The following is a 15,285-nucleotide window of genomic DNA, read 5'->3' as shown; positions in this document are numbered from 1 at the left end:
TTCACAAATATATTAGAAAAACTAAAATTTAATACACGAAAATGATACCAGTATATTAAGATAGTTACTTTGATGTGGTTATAAATTTAACAGCTTTAATACACCAATGTTGACAAAGTAACTGCCGAAAAACCTACATATTAAAACCCGTATCAGTATATATCTTGATTGACAAATAAAAAAGGAAATGAAGAGGAGTAAGACAGTACTATCATTGTTAGTGTCCTAATTAGGACGATGACGAAATTGGATGGAGCACATTGATGGCGACGCAACACCAGCAAGCTAGCTAGCACTGCTGATTGCTTCATCCATCACCATCACTCGTGCCAGCTGATCATATCATTGAGTTCACACGTGTAGCTAGCTTAATTAGCTTGCTCACATGTTTTAAATTTCTTTTCTTATGTAATAATATAAGATGGTTTAAACTCTCCGTTCAACGATCAAAGATTCAAATTCTTTCAATGACCAATAAAAGTCGTAGGCAGCGATGGAGCTAGAAATAATTCCAATCCTGAAGAAATTCAACTATATCAACAACGAAAATTTGAAGGGAGTATTTGACGGTGTGCCTGGGAGGTTGTCTAGGATAGCCGGGCTTAAATAAAATCTACAAGAAGTTATACAAATATGAAAATATCTCGTATTTTAAGTCTTCCTTTAGTAAGGACATCGCTCGTGTAAAAATCCTATAGAATTTATGTGTTCTGAATCGGTAGATGGTAAAATCAGCCAGTCAGTCAAGTGTTAGAAAATTCTTGGGCCTTTTCTTGCCATCAGCAATAATCCCGGGGCCTGTTAATGATAAAAAAGTCTACTGACTCCCTCCAATATAGATCGAATTTTGAGAGAGTCAAATTGGACTTTTTACTTAATGATGACCCTGGGCTCTAGTTGCACAACAATACACAGAACGGCCCAACAAAGCTCAATTCAGCCCATTACACAGTGTTAAGCTGCTGGTTTGGGCCTATTCGGCCTCGTTTAGGAATAAGTTCACTTTGTGACCCTCAAAAGTGATCGAAATCTAATTCGTGACCCTAAACCACAAAACCGGATATCTCGACCTCTAAACTCTTAAAACCGGTGCAATTTGACTCTCTCGGCTGTTTTGGAGGACGGTTTCGCTGACGTGGCGCCTACGTGGCGATGTTGACTCGGTCTTCGGTCCACATGGAGCTGACGTGGCGCTTATGCATACTAGAATTGAAAATACATATGCAGAACCCACTTGTCATTCATACCAAAATAATAAATGTATAGCCATTGACATGTGGAGCCCATATGTCAGTCATCTTTCCTTCTTCCTCTTCCTCCTCCCTTCCTGTCCCTTCTCTCTCTCCTATTTCTCTTCTTCTTCGTCTGCAGGAGGCGGTGGGTGCTCGAGGGTCCGAGTGGCCGCGGCGGCGAGCGGGAGCGGAGGCGGTGACCCGACGGCGGCAGGAGGAGACGCCGCTCACCGGGTGATGCGCCATCCCGGAGTACAACGCCATTGAGCTCCTCGCCCACCACGACACGCTCCACCTGCGCGCTCTCATCGAGCGGATTCATACCGCTGCCGCATGCCAGGCCGATGCCGCTTATCCTCAAAAGAATCCTACCGTCATTAATGGCATTCCTAGCCTTCTTGTTTTTGCTTTGACCCAGCAAGCAAGAAACTCCTCCAGCGTCTAGTCACCTCAACCACGAACTTGAATCCGTTGCTCTGCTACTGCTGCTGCAACGGTTGCGCTTTGAGTGTGACTACATTGTCTGCTACTACTACTACTACTAGTCTGCTTTGCCACTACTTGGTTCGCAGGAAGGTGGTGAGAGGGAGAGTGTGAGGATGAGAGAGGGAGAGGGATTGGGATGGAGTTCTTGGTGGCTCAAGCGCTCCTCCTCCTCGTCGTCTCCAACTCCCTCCCACTCCCTTCCTTGGGTCTTGCTGCTAATGGTGGCACGCCGCCGCCACCGCTGGGTCGCCGCCTCCCCTCCCGCTCGCCATGGCCGCTCGGGCCCGCCGCCGCCTGCAGACGAAGACGAAGAGAAATGGGAGAGAGAGAAAAAGAGAGAGAGAAGGGAGGAGGAAGAGGAATAAGGAAAGAGGGCCCATGGCCCCACATGTCAGTGGTCCCACATTTTTTTTTTGTGTGAATGACAAATGGTCCCGCACATATTTTTTTAATTCTAGTATACATAAGCGCCACGTTAACTCCACATGGACCGAAGACTGAGTCAACATCGCCACGTAGATGCCATGTCAGCAAAACCACCCTCCAAAACCGCTGAGGGAGTCAAATTGCACCGGTTTTAAGAGTTGAGGGGTCGAGATATCCGGTTTTATGGTTTAGGGTCACAGATTAGATTTCGATCACGTTTGAGGGTCACAAAGTGAACTTATTCCCCTCGTTTATATGGATCTCATTTCAGGCCCATCCAACTTGAAAGCTACTAGTAATATTTCGGCCCACTAAGGTGACACCTAGATGGGTTGGGCCATAGTCCATGGATGAGACGGCCCAATGGGCTGACCAGTCTTCTTCAACCCTACTCCTCCAAGGCAAAGCAAAGAAAAGCTCCTCGTCTCCGCGTTGCCGCACAAGGGAAACCCTCGCCGCCGCCGCCGTCGGGGATGACGTCCGTGCGCGCCGTGGGGTCCACGCTGCCGTCGATCCGCGCGGCGGCGGAGCTGGCCCGGCAGGAGCTGCTGCGGCGGGAGCTGGTGGAGTGCCAGCTGGTGGCGGGCATCTGGTGCCACGGGTTCACGGTGTCGCAGCTGCGGAGCATCCGCGCCAGCCTGCCGCCGACGGCGAGGCTGGTTGTGGCGAAGAACTCGGACGTGGCGGCGGCGGTGGCCGGGACGCGGTGGGAGGCGGTGCGGCCGTTTGCGCGGGGGATGAACGCGTGGCTGTTCGTCCGCTCCGACGAGATCCCGCCGGCGCTGCGGCCGTACCGCGACTTCCAGAAGGAGTGGAAGCTGCAGCTCAACGACTTCACCGGCGCCGTCTTCGAGGGCCGCCTCTACAGCCCCGACGACTTCGCGCAGCTCGAGTCCATGCCCACCAGGGTCCAGTCCTACCAGTACCTCCTCGGCTGCCTCCAGATGCCCGCCGTCTCCGTCCTCGCCGCGCTCCGCGCTCGCCAGGAGGCCATGGCGCAGCCGCCGCCCGCCGACGAGCCGGCTCCAACGCCACCGGCGGACAAGTGATCACCGCATCTCTCTTCTCATTTTTTTTTTCTCCTGCAAATTTGTGTTGCAGAAACATTGCTAGCCCATAAAAACGCATTGCGTTGCTTGAATATGATGTATCATCTTCCAATATTACATGTTGATGTTTTGCAAACAATTGCGAATTCGCGAGTGATGCCGCATCGCCATTGCTCCAATCTCACGCTCACCATCGTTTTGGCACTGGTTGATCGTGGGTTTTAATTGCACTGATGCATGTGAGAGTGGAGATTAACGGTGTTTGAAGTTGCTTGGAATTACTGATGTGTTCATGAGCTTGTGTTGCAGTGAAGCTAACACTGTTACTGGTAGCTTGAATGCTTGAAATGCCAGTGATGTGTAGAGTTTGCTGATTTTTTTTTCTTTTTTCAAAAGTTAGTTTTGTACAATCGAAAGATCATGAATTTTGAAATATGACATTGAACTTTGGTGGCTCACTTTAATAGCACCGAAAGATTATGTTGCAAAGAAGACAAGGATTACTTAGCATTAGCAGCACGCCAACACTGACGGCGAAATAACAAACTTCAGGAACCCCAAGGGGGTTGAAGCATAGGAGGTTGATGCCTTCAGGCTTCATTCAGTTAAGAAACTATATCCAGCAGAATTGCATGGTGAGCAAGCCTTACTGAATATAGCGGCTTTACCAATGCAATCTTCAGGTAGATGAGTCGGAACGACGAGCACGTATTTACACTGTAGAACAAACCAACCTTGATAAATTACCATGCCTGTCACAAGACATTAGGGTCTACTAAAATTCCTTTCACTTTTCCTATACATACAAAAAGAGAGAACGTTGCTACCTAACTAGCACATAAACACCCTTGAGCATATAAAGATCTGGCGTTTCTGCATTCTGGACTTCTGGTAACTTGATGTCTGAGACAGTACATAGAGGTCTTATCAAAATTACTTCCATGTTTTACCTATACATGCACAAAGGAAAAGAACGTTGCTACTAGTATCTCAAACCATATCAACACCCTTGATATCCAAAGACCTCACATTTCTGTATTCTGGTTCACGACGAATCAGCCTGAGAGAAGCCATCTCAAATACTCAGTTCCATCATCACAAGCTGGGGCATCATCATCAGGAGCAGCTACCCTCTTCCGCATCAAACTCTCTACAGGTATGGCTTTCCTCTTCCTCCCACCTGCTTGACGTGGTCGTTCCCTGTCAATTTCTTCGAAATTAGCCTGCACATAATGATGGGAAAATTATAATCATCTTAAGGGTTTAACAAGAAGAAGATACCATCGGTCAGCTATTTCATAGCAGAATTGTTGTTTGTGTTACCTGAACGTACACATGAGCACTAGATTTCTCATGGTTGTCCCTTACATGCTTGTACGAAAAACTCTTGCCACACCCAGAGAATCCACATACAAAGGGTCGCTTCTGCTCATGGACTGCTTTCACATGCTTGTCCAGATTGGATTTCTGCAGTTCAAAGTCCCACCCCCCCCCCCCCCCCAAAAAAAAAAAAAGAAAAATGAAAAGGATGGAACGATTTGCAATTTATTGGAAAGAAATAAAAAAATTCTGTGAAACAGAATCAACCCTGAAAGATTGAAATCCTACCTTTGAAAATGACAACTTGCAGTCCTTGAGGTGGCATCGAACCCTCTCAGTAACACAGGAACCTTCATGCATTCTCTGATGACGTTTGAAGTTCTTCTTCAGCTGTTTGGTTCCACAGACATCACAGACAACATGTCGATGACAAGATTTGTTATGGGCCTTGAGGCATTCCAAGTTGGTAAATGCCTTCATGCAGCCTGGTTCACAGCAGATAACTTCACTATAATCCAACTTGACTGCACAAGTAAAACAAGGTATGTCACGGCACAATTAACCAATTCTCACTTCTCAACTTCTCACAGGAAGTAAAAGCAGGCATACAGCGCATGCACAGTATAAGTAAATCATGCATTTGATCTGAAGAGATAAATGATCTTTAAAAGAAACAGGAGTATCTTGCAGGATACTTTGAAGAGTTTATATCAGTATTCTAGCTCAGAAATAGAAAGAGTCAGAGTGTCAGATGACATAACCAGTCTATACATGATAAAATTGATCTAGGAGGGTTGCTGAGCTATTTAAAGACAGTAAGAAAAATATGGCACACAAGTATCTCACCATGTGATTCCTCATGCTTCTGTAACTTAGAAGCATATTTAAAAGTCTTCCCACAGTTTTCCTCAGGACAGATGAACTCTTTCTTGCTTTCACAAGGAGAGCCATCTTTATGCATTTCCTGAACATGCCTTTGGATATTACCCTTTATAGTGAACTTACGGTTGCATCCTTCCATGGGGCATGCAAATAGCTTTCCTTGATGTGTAAGTAGATGCCGGTTCAAATGGTCCTTCCTGCTATAGCTGAAGGGGCAACCATCTACATGGCAGGAAAAGGGCCTCTGCAAAAACATATACCTTAAATGTTATACTGAAAGCAGAACTTTATGATTTACTTGACATAAAATAAGTAGGTCAATGTACACACATATCCATTCAGTGCAATATGCTAAAACTGTTCCGATAATCACACTACTATGCTGCAAATGAGACAGCTGCATGAATAGTCAAATACCAGTGACAAATATACATGTGTATCTTGACTGAGTAATTGCATCTAAGACAGGATCCTTAAGTAGCTTGAGAATAACAATATCTCAGTACGTACATATCACTGTAAGTAATAACAACAGTTGGAACAAAAGCAAGTCTTAGAATGAGCAATTTGAAATGAACAAGCAAACCTGAAAAAGTGTGTGAACGAGGCATTCTTGATGGAGCTTCTCAGGAGAGTCTCCCCATCCTGATACTAGTCCATTCAAAGCCTTCACGCATTTTGGAGTTCTTTGGGATCCAATGCTTCACGCAGTCATATATGAACAATAGTCTGCCAAAATCAAAATATATCAGAAACCACAATAGGCCATGCACTAATCCAACGAAACAGAGAGCCAAATGGCACCTATACCTATATACTTGAATTAACTTTCAAATGAGTAATTGTTTTGGTTGTTGTGTAGAATATTCACTGAACAGGACAGATACACGTCTTTTACACTAAAGGGGAATACGAGGAGCTGGTTATTCCATCACAAGCATAGCTATCTCTTCAGTGTACATGCTCTACCTACTTGGTTAACTGTTTGATCAAAAGACCATCAAGTGGTGCTTGCATTAGATACAACCAACAGCGCTACGCATGCAGTTCTTCAACAGTAGACTTGCGCGTAAGAAAAGATCCTTCAATAGCTTTGAAAAACTAAGAATGCAGCACACGTAACAATAACAGCAGTAGCATAGAGCAAGTAGTTTTTTGCAACAGAAGAAAACACCTGAAGAAGAGCGTGAAAGAGGCATTCTTGAAGGAGCTTCCCAGAAGGGTCTCCCCATCCTGGTACTAGTCCACTCAAGGCCTTCTCGCATTTTGGAGTTCTCTGGGATCCAATGCTTCACACATCCATATGTAACAAAATTGTGAAATAGTCTGCAAAAATCAGCATAGATCAACAAACCTACCCAACCAAAAAAGGAGTGAAACGACAACTATTAACTGTCCAGGGAAATTTGCTGTCAACACAGCATAACTATCACCATCCCTAGTCCCTACATAGGACAGAGCATCTATCACAGCTATTGCAAGTAATACTCTGAACAGAGAAACACATAGCATCTATCACATGCGCCAAAGAACTTGATCATTTCAGTGAACATGTATCGAAATTCAGATACCTCAAGTGAATGGCTCTGCATGTGTTGCCTCAAATGGGCCGGCTTCTTAAAACTAGCACCGCACACCTTGCAATCATGGTCCATCTCTTTGCGCGTCTCGCCGCCACCGCGTCCCAAGTAATCATCCAAATCATCCACTTCATCCTAAAAACACAAATAGCAGCACCGACAAAACCAAACAGTCAATCATTCATCCATCCAAGTAACCAACCACCGTCGCGAGCAGCCAAAGCACGGAGCATATGACCACTAGACGCATCTGAGGTTCTGAACTATGAAGCGAGAGACGCCATGAGCGACCTTATGGTGTTCGAGGACGTGGGCACGGATCAACCCCTTCTTGGAACGGACGACACTGCAGAAATCGCACTTGTACCGCCTAATATCCCTAGCAGGAGGCGCCGCCCCCTTGCTCCCCCCCTCCCCGCCGGCGACCTCCCTTTCCTCCGCTCCGAGCTCCACGCTCCCCATCTCTGACCAAACCAATCCCCCAAAATTCGCGTCACAAAACACACATAACGAGCAAAATCACAACCAAATCAACCAAAATCACCGAAATCCGCGCTACACGCGGCGTGAATAAGCAGAGGATTACCTCTAATTGCAGAGGAATTCACTGAATCAGCGGCTCCGCGAGGCTCCAGATGTTGGCGACGGCGGCGCACTGGGAGAAGGAGAAACCCTCGGCTCGAACCAAGCAGTAGAAGCGGTAGTGGAGTAGGCAAGTCTTAGCGGGTTCGGGTTTGAGAATGCGGGTGCCAGGTTCGGGTACCACCTTAAACCCGCATGTGTGCCCTCATTCTCCCCTTCCACAGTTCCTTCACGTGTGCCCGGGATGGCAATTTTACCCACGGGTCCGGGTATCCGCGGATACCTGGCCCGATGGGCATGGACATGGGTGTAATATTTTGCCCGTGGGCATGCCCGTCCGAGACCCGAGAACATAGCGAGCAGCAGCCGGGTATTGTTTTTTGCCCGCGGATAATCCATGCCCGACCCGATACATATGTATTTGCTAATTTTGGCCCATCTCTTATGCCTCATACCCTTTTCTCTTGGCCCATTTGGCCCACTAACCATATACATATATATATACTCAACTAATAGAAACCCTAACCTAATTCCCCACTCCTCCTACCCAATCCCCACAGCAGCTGGCGGCGGTGGCGGTGCGAGCTATCGGCGGCTGCACGGCCGACGGCGGCGGCGACGTGGGCTATTGGCGTCGGTGGCGGCTGCGCTACCGGCGGTGGTAGCAACGCGGGCTAGCGGCGGCGGCGCGGCTGGCGGCGGTGCATAGGAGTAGGCGGCGGTAGCGGCGCACGACACAGGCGGCGCACGGCTTAGGCGGCGTTACACGACGGCGATGGCAGTGCACGGCACAGACGGCGTCGCACGACGGTGGTGGTGGCGCACGGCATAGGCAGGGCCGATGGGTACCCATCGGGTATGCCCGTGCCCGACGGGCATAGGCACGGGCATAGGATTTTGCCCGATAGCCCTTTCGGGCATGGGTCGGGCATGGGCACGTGGGTCTCGGGTCAGGCATGGAATCGCTCTACCCGTGCCCGACCCGACCCGTTGCCATCCCTACGTGTGCCCTCATTAGTGTGGTGTGTTTGAGAAAAAAAAAGGGGAATGCTAGGTGACGGGATACCGTCCCCCAACGGGATAGCTCCTCTCCACAACGCGATTCTTATCCATATACTCACTGGCCGCCGTCGCTGTCCCTCGCCGTTGTCGCGCCTGTCCACCGTCGCCTCCGCCGTCGTCGCCACCGCCGCCGCCGCCGCGCCCATCCCCCACTGCCGCCGCGCCCGTCCCCCGCTACCACCGCCGTCGCCGCGCCCGTCCTCTGCCACCGCCGTCGCCGTCCTCGTCTACAAGGGACGGCTGCAGGGGGCGACCGCACGTGTCGGGGTGCTCCTCCCCCAACGGGATGTCCAGCCATATCTAGTAGGAATCACCTGATACCTGGTAGGTATCATCCGATACCTCGCAAGTATCACGTGATACATGGTAGAAATTGTGTGATACCTCGCGAGTATCACATGATACGTGGTAGAAATCGTCTGATACATGATAGGTATCGCATGATACCTCGTGAGTATCACGCGATACGTGGTTGAAATCATCTGATACCTGACAGGTTTCACATGATACCTCGCGAGTATCACGCGATACGTGGTAGAAAATCGCATGATACCTGATAAGTATCACATGATACTTGCAGGTATCACCTGAAACGTGTGTAGAATCGTTTGATACCTGATAGGTATCACACCTGATACCTACTCGAGATCATCCTGTTGTGTAGAATCGTCTGATACCTGATAGGTATCACACCTGATACCTACTCGGGATCATCTTGTTCGAAAACGGGATTCCGTTATATAGCAGCCCCCAAAAAAATGAAAAACAAGATTGGGAAGATATGTAAAATAAAATAGAGCACACATCTTGAAGTCTATCTGAAGGACGAAAATTTGAGTGTAAACAAATTTTTTTTTCACACGAGTGATGTGTAGCAAAAACAAAAAAAAGTCGAAAATGCTTTCGGACGGACGTCCGGACACTGTAAAATATCGGACGTCGGCTTTATCCAAACATTCTCTACCACATGTTCATTCTTCTCTCTTGCTGCTTCACCAGCATTGTTGGCTATCTCCACCACACGAATCATTGGTGGCCACACAGCGGCAGTGACGGGGGCAAGACGACACGGGGTAGGGGAAGGCACTGGAGCTTGCTAGGAGCCACACGGCGATGGAGGCGATGCAGCAACGCCGGCGGGGTTCTAATGCTGAAGCGATTGGTCCTAGTCGAGGTCACCTACCTCGTGTCGTTACTTGTCCGAGGGCAGTGCCCGGAGTTGAAGAAGAAGACGAAGGTGTCGGGGGACGGTAGCCCAGAGTTGAAGAAGAAAATGGAGGTGGGTTTGTTTTGTTGGAGTTTTAGGGATGTTGCATCCTACTATTTTAGCTTGTTGCATTCTATTGTATTAAGGTGTTTCAATTTGTTTTGATTTGATGTTGCATATATTGAATCTTCATGTTACAATCAATATGTTTCGATTGCATTTGGTTGAAACACTTCCGTTGAAGCGATGAAACATTTTTCCTTGATTGATGAAACATCTAAAACTTTTTCAGTGAAACATTTTTCATCGAGCAGTGCAACATGTGAAACATTTTACAATAATACAATGCAACACCTTCCTAGATTGATGAAATATCTGAAACTTTTTCACTGAATCATTTTTCATTGAGGAGTGCAACATGTGAAACATTTTGCAACAATACAGTGCAACACTGTCCGATGTTTTGAAAAATATCAAATGTCCTATTTGTAGCACTCCCAAAAAAAGTATGTCCCGACTAAATGAACCAATTCTCAGTTCTCTACTTCTCACAGGAAGTAAATGCATGCATACAACGTGTGCAATGTATAAGTAAATCACGCATTGGATCTAAAATATCTTTAATAGATACAAGGGTATCTTGTAGGATACTTTGAAGAGTTTATATTAGAAAGAGAGAGTCGAGTGTCAGATCACATAACCCAGTCTATATATAATAAAATTTATCTAGGAAAAGAAAAAAAACAATCTGAGTTGCTAAGCTATTTAAATACACTCAGAAAAATATCAGACCCTAATTTCTATCGGCCCCTGAAATGTCAAGACCGGTCCTAGCAATGACGAAGAGGTGGTGAAGGTTGTGTCAATGGCCTTCATCGCCAATAACTCACCGTTGCTCTAGGGCAAGAGGTCATCTGACCCGTGCGGAGGCAGGTGGCACGGCGTGACATGTAAAAGAGCTCCAAGGAGCGTCTCGCGTTGTAGGGATCAACATCTCCGGGACGAAACTAAATGGTACATTTCCAGCAGCCATTGGCGAGTTGACCATGTTAGTTAAATTGCAAATAGTGTACAGTGGATTGACTGGACCATTGCCTTCTCTGGCAAAGCTCGATCAACTTCAGTCTCTACACATAGAAGGGAACACCTTTGTAGGGCCTAGGCTTGTTCCAGCCGATTTCTTCACTTGTCTCGGTACAATGTCATACGTCAGTCTAGGCAACAATCCATTTTCATCCTGGTCCTTTCTAGACTCACTTCAGCTTGTGGAACCTCCTCTGATAAACTTCAGCGTTGATTTATGCATTCTCACTGGGCGCATTCCCCAATTCCTAGCAACATTTGCTCAGCTGACATATGTCCCAGACAAATAATAAGCTTACAGGGATTGTTCCGTTGTCATTAGGGGTTACCCCTTCATGTAGTACTTTGCCTCCATAACCAAACCCTCTCTAGCATTATAGAGTTTGCCGCCAACCTAGGAAATGTTCAAACTTTAAGACTTGATGGCAAAAATTTCAATGGTCGTCTTCTCGACTTATTAAATTTGACGGCGGAGCTGGAGGAACTATATCTTAACAACAATAGGTACATGCGTATATATATATGCAGGTACGCTTATGTATACTTGGGTTACGTATGCATCTTGGTCCAACATATTTTTAGGAGCTAGCTCAATTGCCTCGTTAATTGTGATGCCATCAATGCAATAGGTTCACTGGGCTTGTGCCTACGTCATTGTTAAACCTTGGGAAGCTTACCAAGGTTACGCTTTCGGAGAACCTGCTTCAGGGGCTTGTGTCGTCCTTCCCGTCTAGATTTACTGACATCGATAATGCTCTATTAACCAATAGCTGCCTACCGCCTACCGAGTATTGGTGACTGGGTTACATTGTTGTTGCTAGCTACGGGCTCCGTGGGGTTACCATAGAGGTTTGCAGTTAAATGGCAAGTCAACGATCCCTGTGAAAATCGTTGGGATGAGACATCATGTGACAAAAGAGGGGTACACTGTCGCAGTGGTAAAAGTGCAAGGTAACAAGGAGTTGAACAACACGAACACCTCCAGCCACAATAACACCGGTCGGTCCAAATAGTAGCACTGCAAAGTGACAGACAAGGACGACAACGCCACCTGCCGGTGTGGTTCTAGCCACTACCTGCTGTTGTGGCAATAATCGGCACCATGGGGATTGTAGTCATAGGTGTTCTGATTTACCGCCGGTGGCACAAGCCTACGACAAGGGAGGTGGTCAAGGTGGAGATGATTCAGGTGCCCTAGAACCCTCCGGCTAGTCCAGTTCTACAAATCTCTTTCGAGATCGTGGAAAGAGCCACCGGGGGTTCAGCGACGCCAACTTGGTAGCCAAGGACGGGTGTGGCAAGGTCTACAAGGGCGTGCTCCCCGTCAAAGGCGACTGCAAGAGCGTGTGTGCAGTTCGAAGCTGAGCTTGGGTGTGCTCCGGCACCCTCGCATCGTGTCACTGTTGACGTATTGCGTGGAGAAAATTATGGTGTATGAGTATATGTCATAGGCGGCGCTATCAAATCACTTGTTCCGTTAGGAGTAATATGGTCTGTGAAGAGGTGAAGGAGTGTGAAGATTGCATGTGGTGTAGCTGAGGGCGATGTCTCACATCCGCTGGGAGGGATAGGGCCTGCGAAGAGGTGAAGGAGTGTGAAGATTGTAGTGTGTGGGTGGAGGGGCAAATGCCCCCATGTGGTGTGGCTGAGGGCGACGCCTCACAAAAGGAGCTCCCCTCACACTCACACAATGTTCAGCCATAAACTAATTGTTGTTTTGCTACAGTAGAAACACGTTCTACATAAAAATGACAGAAAATGACCTGCTCGGAATGGAGTTGCATCTTCACACAGGAAACTGAAACAAAATACCAATTCTCACAAGGCCTATTAGAAAAAAAAGTTTCATGTAAAATACTATGTCATAAATATGCAGTGTCTATACATTTGTTGTCCTCCATTGGTGGAGATCTAAACTCTACTTTTATGTGATATTCTTGAGAGCAAAAGGTTAGAAAGGGGTTCCTACATCTTCTCCTGCTCGTGCCAAAGACAGGCCTAGCATTATTCATAGTTATTCACATGAATACACATTTTTCATTTTTTTTGTAAAAAGTATTTATATGCAATATATATTACGTATGTGTATAAGGAAACAACAAAAGTGCCATATTAAACATTAAACATATGGTATATATTGTACCTTTAGTGCTATGTGATATTATATATGCCAAACATCAAACTTTTGGCATTTAATGTTTTTCTTACTTTTGAATACACAACTTCAAAATCCTAAGTCCACCTCTGCTCACGCCTTTATTATTTTGAAAGAGAAGGAAACGGCTCCAATAAAAAAGAAGAAGAAGAAGAAAATGGACCTAGTGATCCGCTATTAGACGAGAAGATAAAAGATCTAGACCCTATTTAGGGGAACTTGTAGTTCTCAGCCGCAGCTGGTGAAAAGCTAATCAAGTCATCATATATATCCTTGCTAGCTGCATATATAATTATATCCATGCATACACATTTGTCATGCCTAAGGAGCTAGTATTCACTAAGCTGATCATCATCATAACAATTTCAAAAGCAAAAGCTGATTAGCTCTGAGTAGGTAGTACGTCCTGCATACAACTGTGGTATTGTTTAGTTACGTGACGTACTCCGATCAACCGAACTGCCCAACGGCCGCTTGTTCCACATGGCCAGCGGTGGAGGAAGGTTTTGCCACCCAGTGTTGCCGCTGCTCCTCCTCATCTGCTTGGTGGCGGCGGCAACTGACGGCAACAAGTAAGCTACTCACGCTCGCTCATCCTCTTGATATCTCTCTTTATATGGTTACAAACTTACACTCTACACTACATGGTTCTCCAAGAAACGTCAGTGTTGATACATTTCCACCTGTAATTCGCCTCCAAGATAATTTATATAATTAACAGAATATACAATCCATATTTACATCCAAAAACCCCCAAACATATGTGCACATATTTATATATGTTGCATGCTCAATTGATTTTGCTGGAAGAATTACCCATGCATGTATATATGGACTTCAATTTCATCTCTACATAACACGACTTGCTTATGTTTATTACTTTTTTAAGTTATCATTTATTCAAAGTACAATTTATATTGTACACTACCAGACTAGCCTGTAGAAAAATAGGATTTACCATCAGAAATTATTTTTCTATGAGTGAACCGACAGGAATTGCCGATAGAAAAATCAAGAAATTCAATTTTCCTATGGGTTCCCTACAGAAAATCAATTTCTAACGGTTTTTTCATGTAGGTTAATGTCAATTTTTCGTTAAGTAGGACCGTCACAAAAATTAGTTTTACTGTAGGACAACTGCGGGGCCATCAGAAAATATCCTCGCCCACATGATAGATCACAAGTATGGTAGTGGTACAAGATTTCAAATTGTATGCATGATAAACTTATTAGGTTATGGGAACCAACGTGCGCTCCACCTCCTTGTCTTTTACATCTACACTGCAACATAGATATAGAAGCACTCAATCTGTCGGTATAAACATCTATTAATGGCACATTGTCTGTCAGGAAAGAGTTTTACCGACAGTCATTTTGCCATGAGCGTCTGCTAGGGGTTCAGCAGTCGGCAAAAGTTTTTACCGACAGATATCCTTTTTACTGGCAGAAGAGTGCCGGCAATTCTTTAGTTTCCCAACAGACAAATAATTACTGGCAGACAAACTATTCATGGCATAAAATATTAGTCCTGGCAGATTGTCTGCCTTCTTATAACACTACCAGCATATAGTTAGATACTAAGAACTACATTAGCTTTTTTTTAAAAGACCATATAATATATTGCATCGAATGTACCATTGCCAAGTGCACCAATTAAAGTAATGATCATGAAACAAACACATCTATTTATGAAAGAGAAAAAATTAATTTATTGTTGATGACTTTATCCTTCACAAAATATATCTGTTTACAATCGAAGAAATATAGGTCAGATGCCCACACCACAAACACCCAATCTAGTCTAGAGTGCCACCTGCAAACACAAAATAGCTACTTCTGATGGCTTTGCATGTACAAAAGACGATGACCATCCTTCCAATAGATTTCTCCATCCAAAGCAAGCTATCCTACATGCAGTTCTTCAACAAGATGTGAAACATTGCTAGAATTGGTTCAGCTATCAACCACATCCCACCTAGAAAAGATATTACACATAATAAGCACAAGAGGAATGTTGCATGATCATTTTGTAATACTGAAAGTAAAACAACTATACATAAGAAAAAGGGTATTTGTTTTTTGAGTAAATTTCATAAAACTACACGTTTTGTGGTCCAAGTTATAGAAAACCACACACACTTTGACACTTGGCGTTTAAGTACATATATTTTGGTAGTGTAGTTTCACAAAACCACACTATCAATGAATGGATTCACCCGTG

At 45.5% G+C, this 15,285-nt stretch overlaps 2 protein-coding genes across 2 annotated transcripts; one reads left to right on the top strand and one right to left on the bottom strand.

The window, feature by feature from the left end:
• Positions 1 to 2,549: 2,549 nt before the first annotated feature.
• On the top strand, positions 2,550 to 3,718 carry LOC127774835 (50S ribosomal protein L10, chloroplastic-like). Its single transcript, XM_052301124.1, has one exon. The coding sequence runs from the start codon at positions 2,618 to 2,620 to the stop codon at positions 3,191 to 3,193; it is 576 nt and encodes a 191-aa protein (XP_052157084.1). The 5' UTR covers positions 2,550 to 2,617; the 3' UTR covers positions 3,194 to 3,718.
• Positions 3,719 to 3,902: 184 nt separating this feature from the next.
• LOC127774834 (transcription factor IIIA-like) lies at positions 3,903 to 7,672 on the bottom strand. Its single transcript, XM_052301123.1, has 7 exons — positions 7,562 to 7,672; positions 7,267 to 7,439; positions 6,967 to 7,110; positions 5,360 to 5,639; positions 4,802 to 5,037; positions 4,517 to 4,660; positions 3,903 to 4,416 (listed from the first exon to the last, which is right to left on the bottom strand). Exons 2-7 carry the CDS (start codon positions 7,435 to 7,437, stop codon positions 4,249 to 4,251), a joined length of 1,143 nt encoding a protein of 380 aa, XP_052157083.1. The 5' UTR covers positions 7,438 to 7,439; positions 7,562 to 7,672; the 3' UTR covers positions 3,903 to 4,248.
• Between the last annotated feature and the right edge of the window lie 7,613 nt (positions 7,673 to 15,285).

Source organism: Oryza glaberrima, chromosome 5 (genome assembly GCF_000147395.1).
Source record: "Oryza glaberrima chromosome 5, OglaRS2, whole genome shotgun sequence".
NCBI lineage: Eukaryota > Viridiplantae > Streptophyta > Magnoliopsida > Poales > Poaceae > Oryza > Oryza glaberrima.
This window is presented reverse-complemented; position numbering and strand designations above follow the sequence as displayed.